The sequence below is a fragment of the Phyllostomus hastatus genome, unplaced genomic scaffold (genome assembly GCF_019186645.2).
Source record: "Phyllostomus hastatus isolate PE091 unplaced genomic scaffold, TTU_PhHast_1.1 phas_contig_80, whole genome shotgun sequence".
In the NCBI taxonomy this organism is placed as follows: Eukaryota; Metazoa; Chordata; class Mammalia; order Chiroptera; family Phyllostomidae; genus Phyllostomus; species Phyllostomus hastatus.
Window position 1 is genome coordinate 17,803,149 of NW_025333960.1, and position 21,476 is coordinate 17,824,624.

Genomic DNA, 21,476 nt, shown 5'->3' on the forward strand with positions numbered 1-21,476 from the left:
ATAAAATATATTTTAAAAAATCCATGGGTAAGGATTAAAAAAAAAAAAAGAAACAGAAAGAGGAACTGGCAGAATAGTACCTTTCCTAGTCTTTGCCAATAAAAATTAAATGATAAATAAAATTTGAATGTAACTAAAGTTAACTAAATGTCTATTGCACTTCACCACCCACAAAAAGAGAATCAATCATACATCAGATCAACCAAAACATTCAACTGGAAAATGAATAATTTTTTGTGATAATTTATGTGTGAATTTATATAATTTATAGCGTGATTATATAATTTATAGCGTGAACATGAATGAATTACAACTACACATACACACAACATTGATAAACCAAACCCAAATAAATACATTCTGTATGTTTCTGTTCACAAAGAGTTGAAAATAGTCAAAATAAGACAGGTTAGTATTAACAACTTTGGAAAGAGGGAGGGGGTAGTGATTAGAAAGAGACAGGTGAGGGGATATGGGGATTGCTGATAGGTTTGTGTTTATCTGTGTCAGTTACATGAGTATGTTCATTATGGGATAGCTTATTTGTATACTTTTATGAAATTATAATTTCGTTAGTAAAACCAGACATTGAGCCAACAGCAAGAAATAAAGAGATTTTAGTGTTTCTTTAAACATCTGATCAGCATTATCTAATAAATAGAATAGAACAGCAAAACCTCAGAATTAAATACTTTCATTAATATATATGTATAAAAAAATGATCCAGGCATGCAATTTAAGAAGTTAGAAAACAATAAAACAAACATAAGGGAAACAGAAGAAATTATTACAAACAAAAGTAGAATGAAACAGACAATTGAAATAACTGAGTGAATAAATTTACTGTGAAAAATAAAACACACAAACCTCTGACAAGATAATCAAGGGAGTAAAAAAAAAAATGTAACAAATAAATAAAAAAGAAGGAAAATGCAGGTCCAAAAATAAGAGTAACTCTTAGGCTAAAATAGTTTACACATATAGAAAAATTCACAGAAAAGCATAAATTACTAAAACTGACTCTAAAAGACACAGAAAATACACATTTGAAGTGCAAAAAAAGGCAGATACAGCCAATTTTATGAGTAAATTCTATCAAGAAAAGATCATTCCTATACATATTTGAAAATGAAAGTAAAATGGCAATCTAGTAATTGCTAATGGAAAAACTGACTATGTTGTACTTATCAAGAGTTGGCTTGCCAGAGCCCTGGCCAGGTAGCTCAGTTGATTAGAGCGTCCTCCCAATACACCAAGGTTGCAGGTTCAATCCCTGGTCAGGGCACATACAAGAATCAACCAATGAATGCATGGACAGGTGGAACAACAAAACTGATGTTTCCCTCTTTTAATCGCAATCTCTCTCCACCCCCACACCTTCCTCTCTATATATAAAATCAATAAACAAATTTTAAAAAACTAAAAAGTTGGTTTGCCAGTCTCCAATAAGACAAAATGTGGCAGAGTGATGCTGTCTTTTATGAGTAGCTTATAGAATTTTCAAGGCTAATTTTTATTATATGCACGCTACAGTTTAGGTTCTAAATTTAGAACTCCCACACTACAATGAGGTTCCACTGATGGGTAGCATCAAGCAAAAGAGATTTTACCTGTAGCTATAACTCTTGACTCTCACCGCCTCTTTAGCCAAGCCAGTCTACTAACTCTTGTACATACTTTCTACCCTTCATCATTATACATCTCACTCTCTAGAACCTGTCAAATAAAAACCCTATCTAAGAATAATTTTCAGCACCTCCAGTTGTAAAACACCTTTCATGTAATTTTCCTCTCCTCTTTCATTCCTATTTTATCAGTTAGTGCCATTTTTCCAAAGACATACAGCCCCATTTATGTCATCTTGTAGCGATTAAGTTAATAAGCACAAGGACTTCCACCCTTGCGAATCTTAAAATTCAAAAAAATGTATCATTTGGTTTTGAAAAAACAGAATCAGCAGGATGAAATTTCCTCTGCTTGCACAAACTCAGAGAAATAAAACCTATACATGAAAGAGCTTTCCTTGAAATAAAGGCTATAAGGTATCCCAGATGAAAGAAGCCTTGAAGTAAGGCAAGTCTGTCCCAACTAGCCACCCTCTAGGACAAGGAGATGCTCCAGCAAGCTATTCATTCAGATAATTTACAATCAGGACAAGAGGAAGACAATATGGCTGTAAGATAAGTACATAATCTTCAAACAAATGAGGGAAGAACATTCTTTACATCCAGAGATAATTGAGTTAAAGGGAAAAAATCTTTAAAGGATATTTTAAAGGTTCAAAGAAATAAAAACAGGAACCATATCCAAATATTATACACATTATAAAATGAATAAAAAGTAGTAATAAATAAGCAGCTGTGGAAAAAAGCTAATGTAAAATCAATGAAATACGAGTAAAAAAAACTGAGGCATTCTCTCAGAACACAGCACATAAAAATAAAAGTGCAGAAGGAAAAAAAGGCATAAAATATAGATCCGTACATTCTAATATTCAAAATGTAAGACAAGTCTAGAGAAAACAGAAGAGTAGTCATCTGAAGAAATAACTGTCCCAGAGTGTAGGACAAGAGCACTAAGGAAGATAAACAATAGCAAACCCCCACTTACACTACTGGAAAGCTTTGAAAAATAAAGAGAAAACCCTAACAGTTGTTACCAGAAAAGAGTATGAATTAAGAATATCAGACCTCTCATCAGTAATCATGGGCACACTAAAACAGCAGAGAAGCAACTAGGACTCTGAGGAAAATAACATTTCCTACCAAAGCAGTTCTGAAACAGTACCTTGTTTACTTGATCATCTTTCTCAATTGCATTTTAAGTGCCTTAAAAATAGGTACTGTGTCTTGTTCACTGATAATAAATCATTTGCACTCATATGCAACTTCATTAAACACCTGACAAGTATTCACGTCAGAGAAATTTAGAAAACCTTCAGTTACTCTCAGGTTTCTATGTATTCCTCCTACCTCCTCTCTAATGCTCAGTTCTATCAAAGCATTTCAGAAGCCACTAAGGAAATAAAAAAATCAACACTCAGTCCTGTCCAGTATGGCTCAGCTGGTTGGAGCATCATCCTGTAAACTGAAAGGCTGCAGATTTCAATACCTGGTCAAGGCACATGCCTAGATTGTAGGTTCCCAAGTTGGGGCATACAAGAGACAATGTTTCTCTCCCTCTCTCTCCCTCCCCTCCCCTCTCTCTAAAATCAGTAAATATGTCCTTGTGTGAGGTTTAAAAAAAAAATCAGCATTCATGAAGCTAAGAAACCAAACTGCAGTTCAGAACTGTATCATACATTAAGAACTGCAATGTAGCATTCAGCCATGGCAGCCATTAAGGAGCAGCAGCCATGACCCTGCACCACCCCTGGCTGTGGACCTCAACAAGGACCAAACAGTGACCAAGAACGAGAGCAAGCCAAGGCAGAGCCACCGCCACAGGTGCCTCACTAAGCACACCAGGTTAATGTGGAACATTACCCAAGGTGTGTGTCTTTGCCCCCCCGTGACAGGCATACCATGGAACTACTCAAGGCAACTAAGGACAAGAAGGCCCTGAAACTCATCAAGAAAAAGGTGGGGTCTTGACTGCTGGGCTCAGTGGGTTGAGCATCATCTCACCAAATGAAAGGTTGATGGTTCAACTGCGTTTTGGGCACATGCCTGGGATGCAGGCCAGGTCCCTAGTTGGGGGTGTGGAAGCGGCAGCCAATCTACGTTTCTCGTGCACATCAATGTTTCTCTCCCTCTCTTTCTCCTTCCCTTACCCTCTGTCTAGAAATAAATAAATAAAATCTTTTTTAAAAAAAGAAAGGAAAGGGTGGGGACACACATCGGTGCCAAGAGGAAGAGAGAAGGAACTGAGCAATGTCCTTGCAGCCATGAGGAAGGCAGCAGCCAAGAAGGTCTGAGCCCCATCCCCTCTGTGTATAACAAAACCTGTTCAGAAAAAAAAAAAGCAACTACAATGTATATATCAAGACAGTTATAATGAATTTAGTCAGAATTAAGTTATATATTTTTAGGTTAAACATACACTGATACCGGACCCTAATTTATCAACTATTTCAAAGGTTCTCAAAACATGAATAACTGTTTTCTCTTCTCTTGTATAGTGATATAAAACAAAGTTTATTTCTTTTTAAAACCATTACTCTATGGCACAGACACACAAATTAATGCATTTATTTCTAGGCTAGAATTGAAAAGTCCAGAAATAAATCTATCTTATTATATGCATAATGGTCAATTGATTTTCAAAGATGGTGAGACAGTTCACAGGGACATATTATTCTTCCCAACAAATGGCACTAGAAAAACTGGATATACACATGCAAAAGAATCCACATGAAAAGAATGGGCTGGGCAGTAACTGGTGTGGCTCAGCTGGGCATCATCCCGGGAAGCCAAACGTCATGGGTTCAATTCCTGGCCAGGACACATGCCTGGGTTGTGGGTTCAGTTAGTGTGCATAAGAGAGGTAACCAATCAATGTTTCTCTCACACTGATGTTTCTATACCCCCTTCTCTCTCGCTTCCCTTCCTTCCAAAAAAAAAAGAATGGCATGGGACACATACCTCCCACCATACGTAAAAGTGAACATGGATCACATACCTAAATGTAAACAGCTAAAACTACATAACTCTTAAAAATAAAAACAAAAACAAAACAACATAGGAGTAAATCTTTGTTGCCTAGGATTAGGCAATGATTTCTTACATGACCAAAACAAAACAAAATAAAATTTTTTAACCAATGTTACAATAATCAATTTAATTTTAAAAAAAGAAAAAATTCAAAGCTTTTGTGCTACAAACAATACCATCAAGAGACTGAGAAAAACAACTCATAAAATGAAAACAACTATTTGAAAAAGTACTTGTATCCAGAATACATAAAGACAAACCACTTAATACACAGAATTTGATCTGACATTTCCCTAGAGAAGACATACAAATGGCCAATAAGCACATAAAAAATAATCAGTTACTAGTCATTAGGTAAATGCAAATAAGAACCACAATGAGATGCCATTTCACCTTCAGGATGGCATCCTGACAGTACATACAATATCAAGATTGGCATGGATGTGGAGATATAAGAACTCTCTTACATTGTGAGTAAAATGTAAAATGGTGAAGCCACTTTAGAAAACAGTTCAGTAATTCCTCAAAATGTTGTTTAACATAAGAGTTACCATATGACCAAGTAATCCAAACTCACAACCAGGAGAAATGAAAATTTATCTGCACAACAACTTGTGAATGAATGGTCACAGCTACATTATTCGTAACAGCTAAAAAATGGATATCCAGATATCCATCAACTGATGAATGGATAAACAAATGCAGTATGTCCATTCAACTGAATACTACTCAGCCATACAAAGAATGAAATACTAATACATGCTAAAACATAAATGAACATACAAAATAATATACTAAGTAAAAGAAGCCAGTCACAAAAAGACCACATATTGTATGATTCCTTTTAAATGAAATGTCTAGAATAGGCAAATATAAAAAGTAGATTAATGATCCCTAGAGCTGCAGGTGGAAAGGGTGTAAGGAGTAACTGCTAATGAGCATGAGGTTTCTTTTGGGAGGTGATATTCTGAAATTAGATGTCATGATTGCTGCACAACCTTGTGAATATAGTAAGACCATTTAACTGAACACTTTAAAAGAAGATGATAAATTAATTATGTCAATAAAGCTGCTAACACACACACACACGCACACACACACTACTCACCCAAATGTGAACTTCCATTACCCAAAAGACTTAAAACATTTCTCTTTTGTCTTACCTTTTAAGGGCATCTTTGAGTTCAGGCACAGAACGAATACACTGAACTGTAGCATTCATGTAACAAGTGTTACCGAGGTTTGTCAATCCACATGGTAATTCCATCTGATAAGAGAATAAAATCATTTTTATAAAATGATAGAGCACACATATAAATCACTGAGGTTCATACTTTAAAGCAAGTAAAATTTACCAACTCAAAACAATTTATATTCCATCTTCACTCTAAAGCAGGGGTGTCAAACTCATTTTCACCAGGGGTCACATCAGCCTCACGGTTGCCTTCAAAGGACCAAATGTAATTTCAGGACTGTATGAGTGTAACTACTCCTTAACTAGGGGCAAGGAGCTCGGCACTGCTGCTGGGTAGAAACAAGGTGCCAGGCCGGATAAACAAGGTGAAGGGCCAGATTCCGCCTGCGGGGCTTGTGTTTGCCACCTGTGCTCCAAAGCAACATGTTTTATTCCCCAACAAAAATTTTTCCTTGCATCATACTCATAATCATTCTGTGTTTCAATCAGTAATTCCTTTCTTGAATATAATAAAAGGGCAGTCATATCAATCCTGACCTCTTTGCAGGCTTATCATTAAAACATGGTGAAAAAATATACATAGAACATTTCTTTAAAAAATGAACGATACTGTATAAATGCTGGGTGGTAAAATAATAGCAACATTTAATAAGTATTTGGTGGCCAGTTTCTAAACCAATGTTGCATTTAAATTAAGGACAAATTGTATATATTTTCAACCTGGAAGGTTTTAAGAATTTAAATATCCCAGTATTTAAACTACTTAACTTCTTTCAACCTGTTTCCACATAAAATTAATAGTAAAGATAAATAATGTTGACAACTCACTAGATTTATATTTAAGTATATATTGGCTGCATAAATTATCCAATTATAGAAAGACTCCTGAAGTCAATTTCAAAAACATAAAAATAAAACATCTTGATATTAACTATTAAATCTTCAAAACAATCAGGTGCTACTTTCTGAAAGGCACTTTAATGTACTTCTGAAAAGCAGTGATCATATAAAATATGGTTTGTCTTACTGCAGATGCTAACTGTTCTTCTGTCATATCTTCTACGAAAACAGTTTTAGCTGACGGTTCCTCAGGAAGAGCATCTGCTGATCCCATCATTAGTAGAGTCATTCCCTGTTTTAAAAAAAATCAGTTCCATAAAATGCTCAAAAGTTGACCATTTTCATGCTCAATGAAAGAGGCCAGACATAGAAAAAACAATTACATGCTTGTACTTGCCAGAAAAGGTAAATTTATAGAGACACAAAGTAGATTAGTGGTCACTAGGGCTGAAGGTGGGACGAGGGAGTGACTTTAAATGCACACAAATATTCTAAAATTAAACAGTAGAGGAGTTTTCAAACTCTACTAAAAATCACTGAAATTAAAAAAAAAGTACTAAAATGGCTGCTTCAGGCAAAGATCACCAATTTATCTGCAAAGAGGCCCAAGGAAACTTTTTAGAGTGGTGGAACTTCTATATCTTGACTATGGTATGGTTACATGACTACAAAATTCACCAAATTCCTCAAACTATACACTAAAAAAAGGGTAAGTTTTATTCTATATAAACGATAAATCAATAAAGCTAAAGGAAAAATACTGTCATAAAGAAAACTGAGAATGTTTCCATTATCACAGAGAAGGGAATTCTTCAAATGATCAACATTTAATGGCACAATTCCTTCCCATAACAAACTAAGCACTAAGATTCTTTCTGTGAATATCTATTTTATAACTGCAATAATTACTTACATTTGAACAGAAATATTGTAAGAGCATTGAAATCTCCATTATTGGAAAATATCACATCAAAATTTAAGTTCAAAACACTCAATTTTATAACTCTACAAATTGTTAACCTAACAGAATACTTATATTCAATATACATGTAACATTCCACACAACAAAAGACCAATGAAGACTCTGTCATCCTAAATCTCATTATCCTGAAATGTGAACAAGATATTACCAAGCTCTTAACTGGAAGACATTAACACACGAAACAAAGAAAAGGGTGCAGATGTTTTTTGAAATTACAACCCGACCAGAGATTTAAAAAACAAAGAAAGATAAAATAAAAATGTCTAGATGAGGATCAAAATTAGAAAATGAGGTCAAAGAACTCATAGTCTTAAAGAGAACCTATGTTGAAATCCAATAACCCTCATTGTATCACCGGTTATTTTTACTTAAACTTTTTATGAGATAATGGCAAAACAGAACTAAAGAATCTTTTTCTGAAAACAAGTGTCTCAGGAAAACCAAATTATTTTTAAAATATATTAGCAACAGCCATTTAGAAAGTACAATAGGGACAAGTGAATACCAATAAATGTCTAAGAGAGAATATAACAAAAAAATACGTGATAAGAAAACTATCAAGTTCTAGTTAAGGATAGAAAAAAAACACCTAAACAAATGAAGGACATAACAAGTTTCTGGAATGAAAAGTTATTGTAAAGAATGATTCCAAATTATTATCCAAATTTAAAGGAATTCCTTTTTGAAACTTTACAAAATCTTTAATTCATGGACCAAATTCATATCCATGACAACAACCAAGAAATTTCTGAAGAAGAATAAAGACCATAGCAATGCCATTTAACATTATTAAGAAACAGATTATACAGTGAAGAATGTTGAGATAAAGTAGGTAATAATTTAGGGAAAAAAATACTATCAGTTCACTACCTCAAGGCATGCCATACCAAAATAAATTACAAATTAAATATTTAAATGTAAAAAAAGAAACAATTACAAAAACATGTAAATGAATCCAAAAAATCTTGCTATGTTATATTTTCTTTTTTTTAAGATTCTATTTATTTATTTTGTGAGAGGAAGGGAAGGAGAAAGAGAGGGAGAGAAACATCAATGTGTGGTTGTCTCTTGAGCATCCACTGGGGACCTGGCCTGCAACCCAGGCACGTGCCCTGACTGGGAATTGAACCTGCAGCCCTTTCGTTCAGAGGCCAGTACTCCATCTATTGAGACATACCAGCCAGGCCTATATTTTCTTAAATTGATATAAAAGATTAAAGGACTGATGTCACTAACTATATAAATACTAAAAACTTCCATAAAACATTACTATAATTAAAATTTAAAAGGACAACCTAGAAAAAGGAATTATACTATTTATAAGCACCTTAAAAAAAAATCAGCCCAGGCTGGTGTGGCTCAGTGGATTGAGCACCGCCAACCTGAAAACCAAGGGGTCGCCAGTTCAATTCCCTGTCAGGACACATGCCTGGGTTGTAGGCAAGGTCCCTAATAGGGGGCGTGCAAGAGGCAACCACACGCTGATGTTTCTCTCCCTTTCTCTCCCTCCTTTCCCCTCTCTCCAAAAATAAATAAATAAAATCTTAAAAAAAAATGAGTAAGGCAAGCACACAGAAAAATGGGCAAAATAGATAAACAGAAAATTAAAAAGGCTTTTGAAAATTAATAAAGGTTCTACGTTAAGAAACTAGAAAACACATACATTAAAACCAAACAGGAAGAAATAAAACAGAGAGGGGAAATCAATAAAATAATAAACGAGCAAGAAAAGCTGATTCTTAGAGGGTAGGAATCAACGAAATTATCAAACCTCAGAATTCACAATTTGCCAATACCAGGGGGAAAAGAGAATAAACAGCACTACAGATTCTAGAATGGAAGAGTATATTATGCCAACCAATTCAACAAGTTAAATTTAATGGACCAACTCCTTAAAAGAGGCAAATTACCAAAACTGATATAAAAGGAAATAAATACAGTATCTGAATAGTCCTACTAAGTTCTTAATTGAAAGTCTTCTCACAAACAAAGCTCCAAGCCTCGGGGGTTTCACTGGAAAATTCTACAAAACATTTAAAGGAAACACAGTATAAACTCTTTCAGAAAAGAGAGGTCAGGATGCTTCCTAACTCATAAGCCCAGCATTACTCTGATAGCAAATTCAGACAAAGACAAATCAAGAAAACTACAACCCATCTCTCTCATGAAAAGACATAAAATCCTGAACAAATAGAATGCAGCAAGAGCCCTGGCTGGCGTAGCTCAGTGGATTGAGCGCGGGCTGCGAACCGAAGTGTCGCAGGTTTGATTCCCAGTCAGGGTACATGCCTGGGTTGCAGGCCATGATCCCCAGCAACCGCACATTGATGTTTCTCTCTCTCTCTACCTCCCTCCCTTACCTCTGTAAAAAATAAATAAATAAAATCTTTAAAAAAAAAAAGATAAAAAAAAAAAAAGAATGCAGCAAGAATAAAAAGTTCGGCCCTGGCTGGTGTGGCTCAGTGGACTGAATGCTGGCCTGCAAACCAAAGGGCCACTGGTTCAATTCCCAGTTGGGACACATGCCTGGGTTACAGGCCAGGTCCCCAGTAAGGGGCAGGGAAGAGGCAACCACACATTGATGTTTTTCTCCCTCTCTTTCTCCCTCCCTTCCCCTCTCTAAAAACAAATAAACTCTTTAAAAACTATATTAAAAAAAGAATATAAAGTTGGTTTATTATTCAAAAAAGTCAGTGTAGTTCACATTAACATGTTAAAGGATAAAAAATAAACGATCATTTCAATAGATGACAAAAGTATTCAACAAAATACAACTTGCATTCATTCTAAAAACTAGAGCAAACTAGAAATAGAAGAGAATCTCTTCAATCTATGACAAGCTTTGTAAAAAACAAACTTCCAGCTAAGGCTAGAAACTTTCCCTCTAAGATTAGAAAAAAGACATGGTATCCACTATCAACCACTTTTACTCAATACTACTGAAATCTTAACCAGTGCAATAAAGCAAGCCTAAAAGAGAAGTAAAAACCACAGAACTGAAACAATAAATCCTTCTTTGTTGTTGATACCTACATTATCCTAAGACACTAATACATAAAATCAGCAGAGTCATAGGATATAGGTCAATATAGAATTAATTATGCTTTTATATGCCAGTGAAGTAAAACAATAAAAAGAAGTCATAAAGATTGTAAAGGAGAAGTAAAGTTGTCTCTATTTGCAGATAACATGATATGAACATAGAAAACCTAATGGGATCTAAAAAAAACAAAATTACTGGAACTAGTAAGTGAATTTACTAAGGTCACAGGATGAAAACATATTGTTTTTTTATTTTTATAATCTACCAATGAACACTGAAAAACAAATCTTTTTAAATTATTGTTTTCAACAGCTAAAAAACGTTAAGTTCCATGAATCTAACAAAAACCATGCAAAACCTCTATGCTGAACTGAAAAACTAAAAAATTCTGTTAAGAGAACATAAAGACCTAAATGGATAGAGCAGCACACCCTATTTAAGGATTTTAATACTCAATAACATTATGTTCATTCTCCCCAAATTCAATGCAATCTCAAATAAAATTTCAGGAGTCTATATTGTAGAAACTGACAGACTTCTTTAAAATTACACAGAAATGCAAAGGAGCTAAAATAGTCTTAAAGAAGAAAAAGTTGGAGAACTTATACTATCTTATTTCAAGAGTTATAAAGATTTAGTAATCAAGACCATGTGGTAGGAATATAAGTTTCCTCAAATGTATCAATGAAATAAGAGTCCAAAAATAGACCTACAAGTGATTTTCAAGAAAGACTCCAACACAAGTCAGTGGGAAAAGGAAAATATTTTCAATGGATGGTGCTGGAACAACTGGATATACACATGGAAAACAGGCATTTGGGATGTATTTTGATATATTAGGAAATTGCACTATAAGAAATTTTCTTAGGATAATACTTACATTTTTTATTTTGATGTTTCCCCAATCATCATCCTGTTTTAAAGACAAATAAAAAACATTTAATAACCCTGTAGAATCTAATAAACTAATTTTAAGCCACTTCCAAATAGAAATTTTTCTCAGATTTTATTTAAATTACTGTAATCAAAAGTATTTTTAAGAAAATACATGCAGCCCTGACTGGTGTAGCTCAGTGGGTTGGGCATCATCCCAAAGGATCACTGGTTCGATTCCTGGTCAGAGCACATGCCTGGGTTTTGGGCCAGGTCCCCACACAGGGCTAGAGGCAACCTCCTTAATGTTTCGCTTGCTCTCTTTCTCCCTCCCCTCCCATCTCTAAAAATAAATTAAATATTTAAAATAAAAAACAATGCAGTTCTAAAGATAAGAAGTCTATCAATTGCTTAAACTACTTACATAAGACACAATCTAAAAGGCAGTAAAAATGACAACCCAAAAGTAGTAAAAACACCTGATTGATGACAAATGAAATATGCTGATTTTTTGCATGTTCATTACATATTTGGAACCAGCAGAGCTTCGGTGACAAGAATGAAGAGTAACATGAAGTAGGTTTTACATAATTAGGGTAATTATAGAATTTATCATCCAAATCAGGAGACTCTTGAGAAAGTGCTATTACAAATTACACCAGAAGAGTAAAACGGGACTATCCAAGGCAAACTAAGCCTTAATAATACTTGCTGTGTCCACAAATGTTTCTCAAGTACTAAATGTCACATCTATGAAGCAATTAACAAATACTTTTACTTTAATATGTTCAAATAAATCAAGGTTTTTTTCCTTAATGCCATGATTGGTCCATGAATAAAGTCAGTTCTATATTATTCTGTTCCTTTTGTGGGAGGCTCCAGGTACTCAACCTACTTCCCTTTTGTTGGTGCCACTAGTTACCTCTTTGGAAACCCTGCTTCAAAGTGGCACAGTTAACTTCCTAAAGACCCCTCTCAGTTTATGGGGGGGTTTTTTTCAGTGTTTTGCATGTTTCTTTTTTTAAATTTTTATTTATTCATTTTTATTCAGAGGTGAAAGGTTGGGAGAAAGAGAGGGAGAAACACCAATGTGTGGCTGCCTCTCGCAGGCCCCCTTCTGGGGACCTGGACTGCAACTCAGGCATTTGCCCTGACTGGGAAACTAACCAGTGACCCTTTGGTTCACAGGCCTGTGCTCCATCCACTGAGCCATACAAGCCAGGCCTTCTCAGTTTAAAGGCAACCACTGCTAATCATTTATAATGATAACAATATATGCCCCCTCAGAGAACTTACTTATCCAACGTCACAAAAGAGCTGAGAAATGAACCTAGATCTACTTGACCTGTAAATGACATGCTCTTTTGGTATCTTACTGTATTTTATTTAAAGCTCTGATGCTGTTTCCTCGTTTATGGAATATATAAAATACATTTACTTTCATCATTTTTAAATACATACAGTGGAGAACAAAAAAAGAAAAGGAAAGCCAGGCACAAAATAAGTATTCAATAAGCGGTAGCTATAAGTAGTTAGTTTCATTTAATTAGCATTTTTCTTTAATTCTCTCCAGTACACCACCAATACAGGCATACCTTGTTTTACTGTGCTTTGCTTTATTGCGCTTTATAGATACTGTATATTTTACAAGACTCTCCACCAGCAAAAAACCTCAGAAATGGTTATCATTTTTCAGCAATAAAGTATTTTTTTAGACATAATACTATTGCACTCTTAATACAGTATAAATAGAACTTACATACACTGGGAAACCAAAATAGTTCTGTAACATGCTTTATTGCAATGATATGGAACCAAACCTGCAGTATCTCTCAGTTATACCTATACACAGCTTTACCTATACACCTCTGCAACTTGGAGAGGAAACGATGTTTCTTCATCATCATGTTTTACTGCCTGGCTAATAAGGGTAGCCAGCCCGTATCTCTAAAGTTAACTATAGGCCCTGGCCTGGTAGCTCAGCTGGTTAGAGCATCCTCTAGATACACCATGATTGTGGTTTCAATCAGAAAAGAACCAACCAATGAATTCATACATAAGTAGAACAACACACTGATGTTTCTTTCTCTCTAAAGAAATTAATAAAATTAAAAGAAAAACATTTTTTAAAAATTTTCAATAAAAATAAAGTTAACTATAGCTCTTTAGCATTTTGTATCTAACATTTTTTCTTCATCCTCACCTGAGGACATATTTTTCATTGCTTTTAGTAGGCAGGGAAGACAGAGGGAGAAACACCGATTGGTTACCTCTCACTGGTTCCCTAACAGGGAATCAAACCTGCAAACTAGGCATGAGTCCTGACCTGAGAATCGAACCGGCAATCTTTCAGTGAATGGGATAATGCTCTAACCAACTGGGCCACACCGCCAGGACTCATATCTAACTCTTGAAGAAAGTACTCTGTAAAAACTATACTTGTATAGTATTACAAACAGCAATGAAGAAAATACCATTGTCTTTTAGGTGGCCCTTCCTCAATGATGCTAGTCAGCTTGCACTCTTAACTGTAGTCAATGTGATCATTCCAAGGAAACTAAAGGAAAAATTAAGTTCCCTCTCTTTTTAAACAAACCGTTTTTTTCTCCCATCACAAGACAAGTGTTAGATGGCAATTACTCTTAAAATAAAGGGACTCTTTTTTAATGGGTTGGATGCAAGAAAGGCCACAGGAAAAACTTAAGTTTTCCAGTATTCCACAACTGGGGCATTGGTAAAGATCTTGAAACATTTTGAATCTCAACATTCAAATGCATGTACATTTTGCAGTCTTTTATTTTTAAAAATCTACCATATTGTTTCATATATTTAACAGAAATAAAATTTCCCACCCCATAACAGAAAATTACTAAGAAAACACATATAGATTTATAATAGTCTAAAAATAAAAGTAATACTTTAACACACCCACCTGGGGGAAAAAAACCCTCAAACAATACAAATAAATGAAAGTGCCCCACTCCCCTGACCCACAGAGGTATTCATTAATACAGTGCATTTGAAAGTAAAATATTTAATGATGCTTTTATATGTTTGAAATGGCTACAATGTTCCTCCTTACACTAACATGAATAGTTGTAATCCCATAACTACACACTCACCAAATAAACCTCAAGTGCTCCATTTCAGTAATTATGTAGTTACAGTGCATAATGAAAGTATGGACTAAGTTTTACCTTCAATGTTCCTCCTTTCACCATAACTTTCTGTCTGGCTGGCTGGACTCCAGTCAGTGCAAAAAGCTGAGCCTTGAACACCATTGGAGGTTCATCAGTGTTCAATTCCACGCCTTCGAATTTCTCCTTTCCCCATTTCACAGTAACTGCAATGAAAACCATAACTTATTTTTTCATTTACAAAATACCAAAACTTCGGAATTAGAAGGCTAGTTCTTTAAAGTCAAACTACACCATTCACCTTTTTATATTCTTATCTATACCAAATCAGGAGTGACCTGCATGCTGTAGGTCCTGAATAAAATTTAACCATATCTAATCCAACATCTCATTTGATAAATAAGGAAACCAACATTGAAGAGAAGTTGGTTGATTTACCAATGTCAAGAAAACTAGTTTGTAAATATTCAAGTCTTCTTGCACAACCCAGGGTTCCAACATGGGAAACTAAAGCTTCAAAACCTCTGTCTGTTTTTACCACCAGGGGTTGTGGCGGCAGGACAAACTCTCAGCCTCACAGGAGAGCTGTTGGAGAGACCCTCAGGGTCCAAGAATGTAAACAACCCCCCCCCAACTAGGAATCAGCACCAGAAGAGCCCAATTTGCTTAAAGAGGGCCAAGAGCCGAGCAAGCAGCATTGTTCGAGGGAATAAGGGTCTCAGAGGTGAGACCCTTATCCCCATATACAGCCCTGCCCTGATGAATACCTAAGGCTCCACCCCTTACAACCTAATGGGTGCTCCACGACAAAGAAATATGGCCCAAATGAAAGGACAGATCAAAACTCCAGAAAAAGAAATAAGCAACGAGGAAATAGACAACCTATCAGATGCAGAGTTCAAAACACTGGTAATCAGGATGCTCAAAGAAATGACTGAGTACAGACACAAAATAAAGGAAGAAGTGAAGGCCATAAAGAACTGAAATAAAGAAAAATATACAGGGAACCAACAGTGAAGAAAAATAAAACAGGATTCAAATCAAAGATTTGAAACACAATGAAGAAACAAGAATTCAAAAAAATGAGGAGAGGTTTAGGAACCTCTGAAACAACTTTAAATGTTCCAACATCCCAATCATAGAGGTTCCAGAAGGAAAGGAGGAAGACCAAGAAATTGGAAACTTATTTGAACTAATAATGAAGGAAAACTTCCCCAATCTGGCAAAGGAAATAGACTTTCAGGAAGTCCAGGAAGCTCAAAAAGTTCCCAAAGAAGTTGGACCCAAGGAGGAACAACCAAGACACATAATTACATTACCCAAGATTAAAGATAAGGAGAGAATCTTAAAAGCAGCCAAAGAAAAGGAGACAGTCACCTACAAAGGAGTTCCTGTAAGGCTATCAGCTGATTTCTCAAAAGAAACCTTGCAGGCAAGAAGGGGCTAGAAAGAAGCATTGGAAGTCATGAAAGGTAAAGACCTACATCCAAGATTACTCTATCCAGAAAAGCCATCATTTAGAATGGAAGGGCAGATAAAGTGCTTCCCAGATAAGGTCAAGTTAAAGGAGTTCATCATCACCAAGCCCTTATTATCTAAAATGTTATGGGACTTATCTAAGAAAAAGATCGAAAATATGAACAGTAAAATGACAACAAAGTCACAACTATCAACTGAACCTAAAAACAAAAACAAAAACACAAAAACACAAAGAAAAGCAAACAACTAGAACAGGAACAGAATCACAGAAATGGAGATCACACAGAGGGTTATCAGCGGGGAGGGGGAGAGGGGACAGTGGGGGAAAAGGTGCAGGGAATAAGAAGCATAAATGGTAGGTACAAAGTAGTGGGGGGGGTGGGGGGATTAAGAATAGTATCGGAAATGGAGAAGCCAAAGAACTTATATATACAACCCATGGACATGAACTAAGGCAGGTGGGAGGAATGCTGGTGGGAGGCAAGTGCAGGGTGGAGGGAGGCAAATGGGAGAAAAAAAAATGAGACAACTGTAATATCATAATCAATAAAATGAAGATATTCAAGTCTTCTCAATCCTACAATAATCTCTGCAAAATATGATCACACTGTAATATTCCTCAGAATAAGCTTATTTAATTAAGCAGTCATTAAAATCTACATACTGTTGGAATAGAGAGGAGAAAGGTTTTAGAAAGGTAATTTGAAAATAAAAGAAATTGGGAGCATTTTTAAAACAAGTTAAGAAATAGATTCTGCATTCTAAAGTGTGTTTCCTGAGCATAAGATGGTCAAATATTAAGAATTCAAAGACATAACTAAACCACTAAAAAAATACATAAATCCTACTTCACAGCCATTCAAATAGCTATTTCAAGAAGAAAAAACAGAAAATAAGTAAGGACGTGGTGAAACTGCAACACTTGCCCATGGCTAATGAGTCTATAAAATGGTGCAGCCACTGTGGAAACAGTACAGCAGTACCTCACAAAATTAAACACAGAACTACCATATGACCCAGCAATTCTACTTCTAGGTATATGCCCAAAAGCAGGTAAAGCAGGACTCAAACTAATATTTTATACCCTTGTTCATAGCAGCATTATTCATAATAGCCAAGACAGGAGCAACCCAAGTGTCCATCAACAGATGAATGGGTGAACAACATGCAGTGCTCACGCGCGCGCGAGCGCATGTGTGTGTGTGTGTAATGAATATTATTCAGCCTTAAAAAGTAATGGAGTTCTTATGAATGGTACAACATGGATGAACCTTTGAAACATTATACTAGGCAAAATAAGGCAGAAACAAAAGGACAGATATTGTCTGATTCCACTTATGTGAAATACCTAGTCAAATTCATAGAGGCAGAAAGTAGCATGAGGGAAACAGAAATAGAGTTTCAGTTTAGAAACATTAAAACATTTGGGAGATGGATACTGATGACAATTGCACAACAATGTAAATGTACTGAATGCCAAAAACTGTGCACTTAAAAATGGTTAAAACAGTTCATTTTGTTACATATACTTTACCACAATAAAAATATTTTCAATTAGCCTCATAAAAGAGCTAATTTTTAAAATACTTAAAAATAAGTAAACTCAAGGATATACACTTTGTTTCCACTAAAAACTTTATACCTCCTCAAAATGAGAATTTCACAACAGTTGTCTAATTTCCAACTATTTAAATCAGAATATGAAAAATTGACCCTGTGACGCTATGAACTTACAATCTAATAAGAGAGAAATAGGGGAAAAGATTAAAATGAATAATGCAATATAAACATTATAAAAGATACAGAAGCACAGAAATATGCCTCATGAGTAAGGAAGATCTTCCTGGAAAAGTGATAACTTTGTGTTACTGCTATCAACTTTTTATCACTATCAAGTTGAAACTCAAAGAAAAATTAGGTGTTAGCCAGAGAAAAAGAAAAAATAAAAACATTCCTGGAAAAGACAAGAAAAACATTCAAAAATGTCATAGAAAATATGCAGTCCCGAAAAGGTTTTCATAAAGGCCACCTGGGTCTAGTCTGAACAGATTAGCAGCAGCAGGGAAAAGGAGTTTGAAGAGGGTGCAACTGTAATCACTGATTAAGCTAGAAACATACAAAATAGTACAAGCAAAAGACAAGACTAAACCAAAAACAGTTACCGAAATTAAGGAAGAGGGACCCTGGCTGGGTAGCCCAGTTGGTTAGAACATCAACCCCATGAGTCAAGATTGGGGGGGAGGGTTTGGTTCATGGCCTGGGTGTCCAGGTCCAGTGCATGAGTGGGTGGAGCAGCAGGAAGAATATTTGCTGCTTCTCTCTCTCTCTCTCTCTCTCTCTCTCATTAAAATCAAGACAGGAGGGGAACAAAGGGAAGAAGGGGGAAAGGAAGGAAGGGAAGGAGGAAGAAAGGGAGGAAGAAGAAGAGAAGAGAAGCCTATCTGAAATGTACTTAGCTATCTGAATGCCCATCACATGGGCAAATTACTTCAACTTTTTGCTGGCCCATAAAAGAGAATTATACCAGTATCACAGGATTATGTTGAAGATTAAAACAAAGCAACATACAAAAACAAGAAAATAAATAGATAAAAGCAACATATATAAAAATACCCGTTTTGTGCCAGACACACAAGTGGTCATTAAATTTTATGGCATTTACCTTAACCACCTAAGAATCTGGATATTTAATTTTCTACCAAAATTTATGAAACAGTACCTAAAATGTTCTTATTTTAATACAGGGCTTTTTGCAGAACCTAAAAATATAGATTCTCAATAGAGATGTCAAAGGAAGAAACCTTAGAAATCTACTTCAATTCCCTCATTTTGGGAATGAGTAAAAAGTCTGATTAAACATTTAAGAATGAACTCAACTTTTAAGACAGAAAGTTTAGTAAATATAGGCTTTTCTAAAAAAGATTTTACTTATTTTTAGAGAGAGGGGGAGGGAGAAAAAAGGGGACAGAAACATCGATGTGCAAGAGAAACATCAATGGTTGTCTCTCCCACCAGCCCCAACTAGGAATCTCATCTGCAGCCCAGATATGTGCTCTAATTGGAATCCAACCAAGAGACCAAATCCAACAAACAGGGGAGTTGGTTTTGTTGTGCTGTGTGTCTACCTGTATTAGCTACACTGGGATTTTTCACCATTATTTAATACCCCCTCAATTCTGTACTGCATAAATGAAATATTTCAAGTATTCTTCTAATGTTAATTACTGTGTATTTATCCTACTGCTAATAATTATTGAAAGATATTAAGCAAAATTATTAAAGCATTCGATTCAATATTCTAGAACATCAAGAACCCACCTTGAGATTAACATTCCTCTTTTGTTTCATATAATTCTTTGAAAATGATGAATTTTCAATAAAGGAATTATGATAGTCAGGTATAGCCAAGGAATCCCATGTCCATAGCCAAACACCACAAACATCTTAGGTGCCTTTTTAAAGATTTCTTTATTTTTATTGTTGACACTATTACAGGTGTCCCCATTCCCCCGCCCCCGCCGCCACCCAGCCCCCACCCACTTCCCTCTGGCCATCACCACACAGTTGTCTGTGTCTATGGACCGTACATATATGTTCTCTGCCTAACCCCTAGGCCTTTCATCCAGGTGCCATCTGGAATCAGACTAGGAAACAGGAAGGTTCATTGACTAAAAATGTGATCCCTCACCAATCCCTTAGACTATCATCATGCAAAATACCCGTCAAACACCAATAAAAAGGAAATAACACTGGAAATGGGTATTTATCTACCTCACGAAGCAAAGACTCTGCTTTGGACATAAAAAACGCAATACAATGTTTGATGAAATAAAAACAAAGCAAAAAAAGTCGCAAAGCTGCCTTGGGATAAAACAGAAATTGGTACAAAATATGGGGGTGAGCCAAAGGCAGCAAGGGGTAACCGAATGAAGCTACTGAGAGAAATCCTCATGAATGATGAAGATTAATCTCGCATCCCAGGTCCCTCCAACCCTCTTACTTCAGGCTTCCTTCCTTGCTGCGCCCTTCCACAGCTAGCACTAATAAACACAAGGAACCCCCACTACACCTGCAGCCCTGTCCCCGGGGCTCCAGGACACACCCTCACCTTTCCCAGAACACTAGGACAGCGACAGAAACTATTCTGCAGAGTCACCACTCCCAGAAGCCGATGCTCGCAGCTCCCCCATCTCCACGCCCGCTCCCAACCGCACCCACCAGACGACCCCAAAGAGACCGCGCTCCCTCGCGCTGCAGGGCTAGGAACTGGCAAGGACCGAGAACGCGACCAGGGTCAACTCCACGCCGCAGTCACCCCCCTCCCCACGCCTATCCAGTCCCCTCCCCCGCCCCGTGCTCAGCCGGCTTCCGCCCCGCAGGCCAGGCCTACTCAGAGGCCTAGTGCTGGGCAGGATTGCGGGAGGCAAGGCGAGGAGGGGGCTCACCCGAGTACAGCGGCATGGCGGGACGAGAGGGAAGGCGGTGGCGCAGGAAGGCTGGCCTGGCAAGGGCGGCGACGGGAAAAGGGACACGAAGAAGCTGTGGCAGCAGCCAAGACAGAGGCACGGTGTCGGCGGTAGCTCGAGTGCGACGACAGACTCATTCAAACCGGCCACTGGCGATGACGCAGCAACACGCAGTTCGCCCGCAGAGCTAGAGGAGGCGAGAAGCGCAGCGGCGAGGCGGGGCCTGGAGGGTGGAAAGACCGGGGTGGTGGGAGGGAAGCCTGGAAAGCCGTAGGCGGCCGAGACTGAGGGCGCGGGGCGTGGGCGCGCAGCCCCTGCGCCACTGCAGGTGGGCGCCTGCGCACTGCTCGCGCCGCCGCCCGCGCCCACCTTCTTCGAGAGCCCGGCCCCGCCCAGTCCGGCTTCAGGTGGTGTAGGAACTTGACAGTCTTGAGACTAATTTTTTAAGTCTTTTCCCCCTTTTTCGAAACGGTGGGTCAGTACAAGCCAGGGATTTTTGTTGATAATGTGGCTAGTCGAAGAGCTGAGAGCCTTTGCTCTACACCTGAGATCGGTCTACTTACTAATGAAAATGGCTTTGTCCGCCCTTTAAGGAATTTTGTGCCAAAAATAAATATGAACAAGTTTGATTTCAGCACACCCCACCACCTTTGGTGCAACTAACTTCTATCCTTGTGGGGGAGCTGGGGATCTGAACTGAAGACAATTAGGGTAAAATGAGGATGTGGAACGATGCTAGTAACTGAAAGGCAAAATAAAACGACATAGCTGGCCTTCCTGGATGGCAGTGAGAATTGTAGAAGATAGCA

The 21,476-nt window shown here is 37.0% G+C and overlaps 1 protein-coding gene across 1 annotated transcript in view; it reads right to left on the bottom strand.

Moving 5' to 3' along the window:
• Positions 1 to 21,000, bottom strand: part of USP14 (ubiquitin specific peptidase 14) — a 54,925-nt gene extending 33,925 nt beyond the window's left edge. The window contains exons 1-5 of the mRNA XM_045850217.1: positions 20,647 to 21,000; positions 14,783 to 14,928; positions 11,593 to 11,625; positions 6,875 to 6,979; positions 5,816 to 5,919 (exon numbers count right to left, since the gene is read on the bottom strand). Coding sequence (XP_045706173.1) covers positions 5,816 to 5,919; positions 6,875 to 6,979; positions 11,593 to 11,625; positions 14,783 to 14,928; positions 20,647 to 20,662 — 404 coding nt within the window. The 5' untranslated portion in view covers positions 20,663 to 21,000. The remainder of the gene's footprint in view (positions 1 to 5,815; positions 5,920 to 6,874; positions 6,980 to 11,592; positions 11,626 to 14,782; positions 14,929 to 20,646) is intronic.
• Between the last annotated feature and the right edge of the window lie 476 nt (positions 21,001 to 21,476).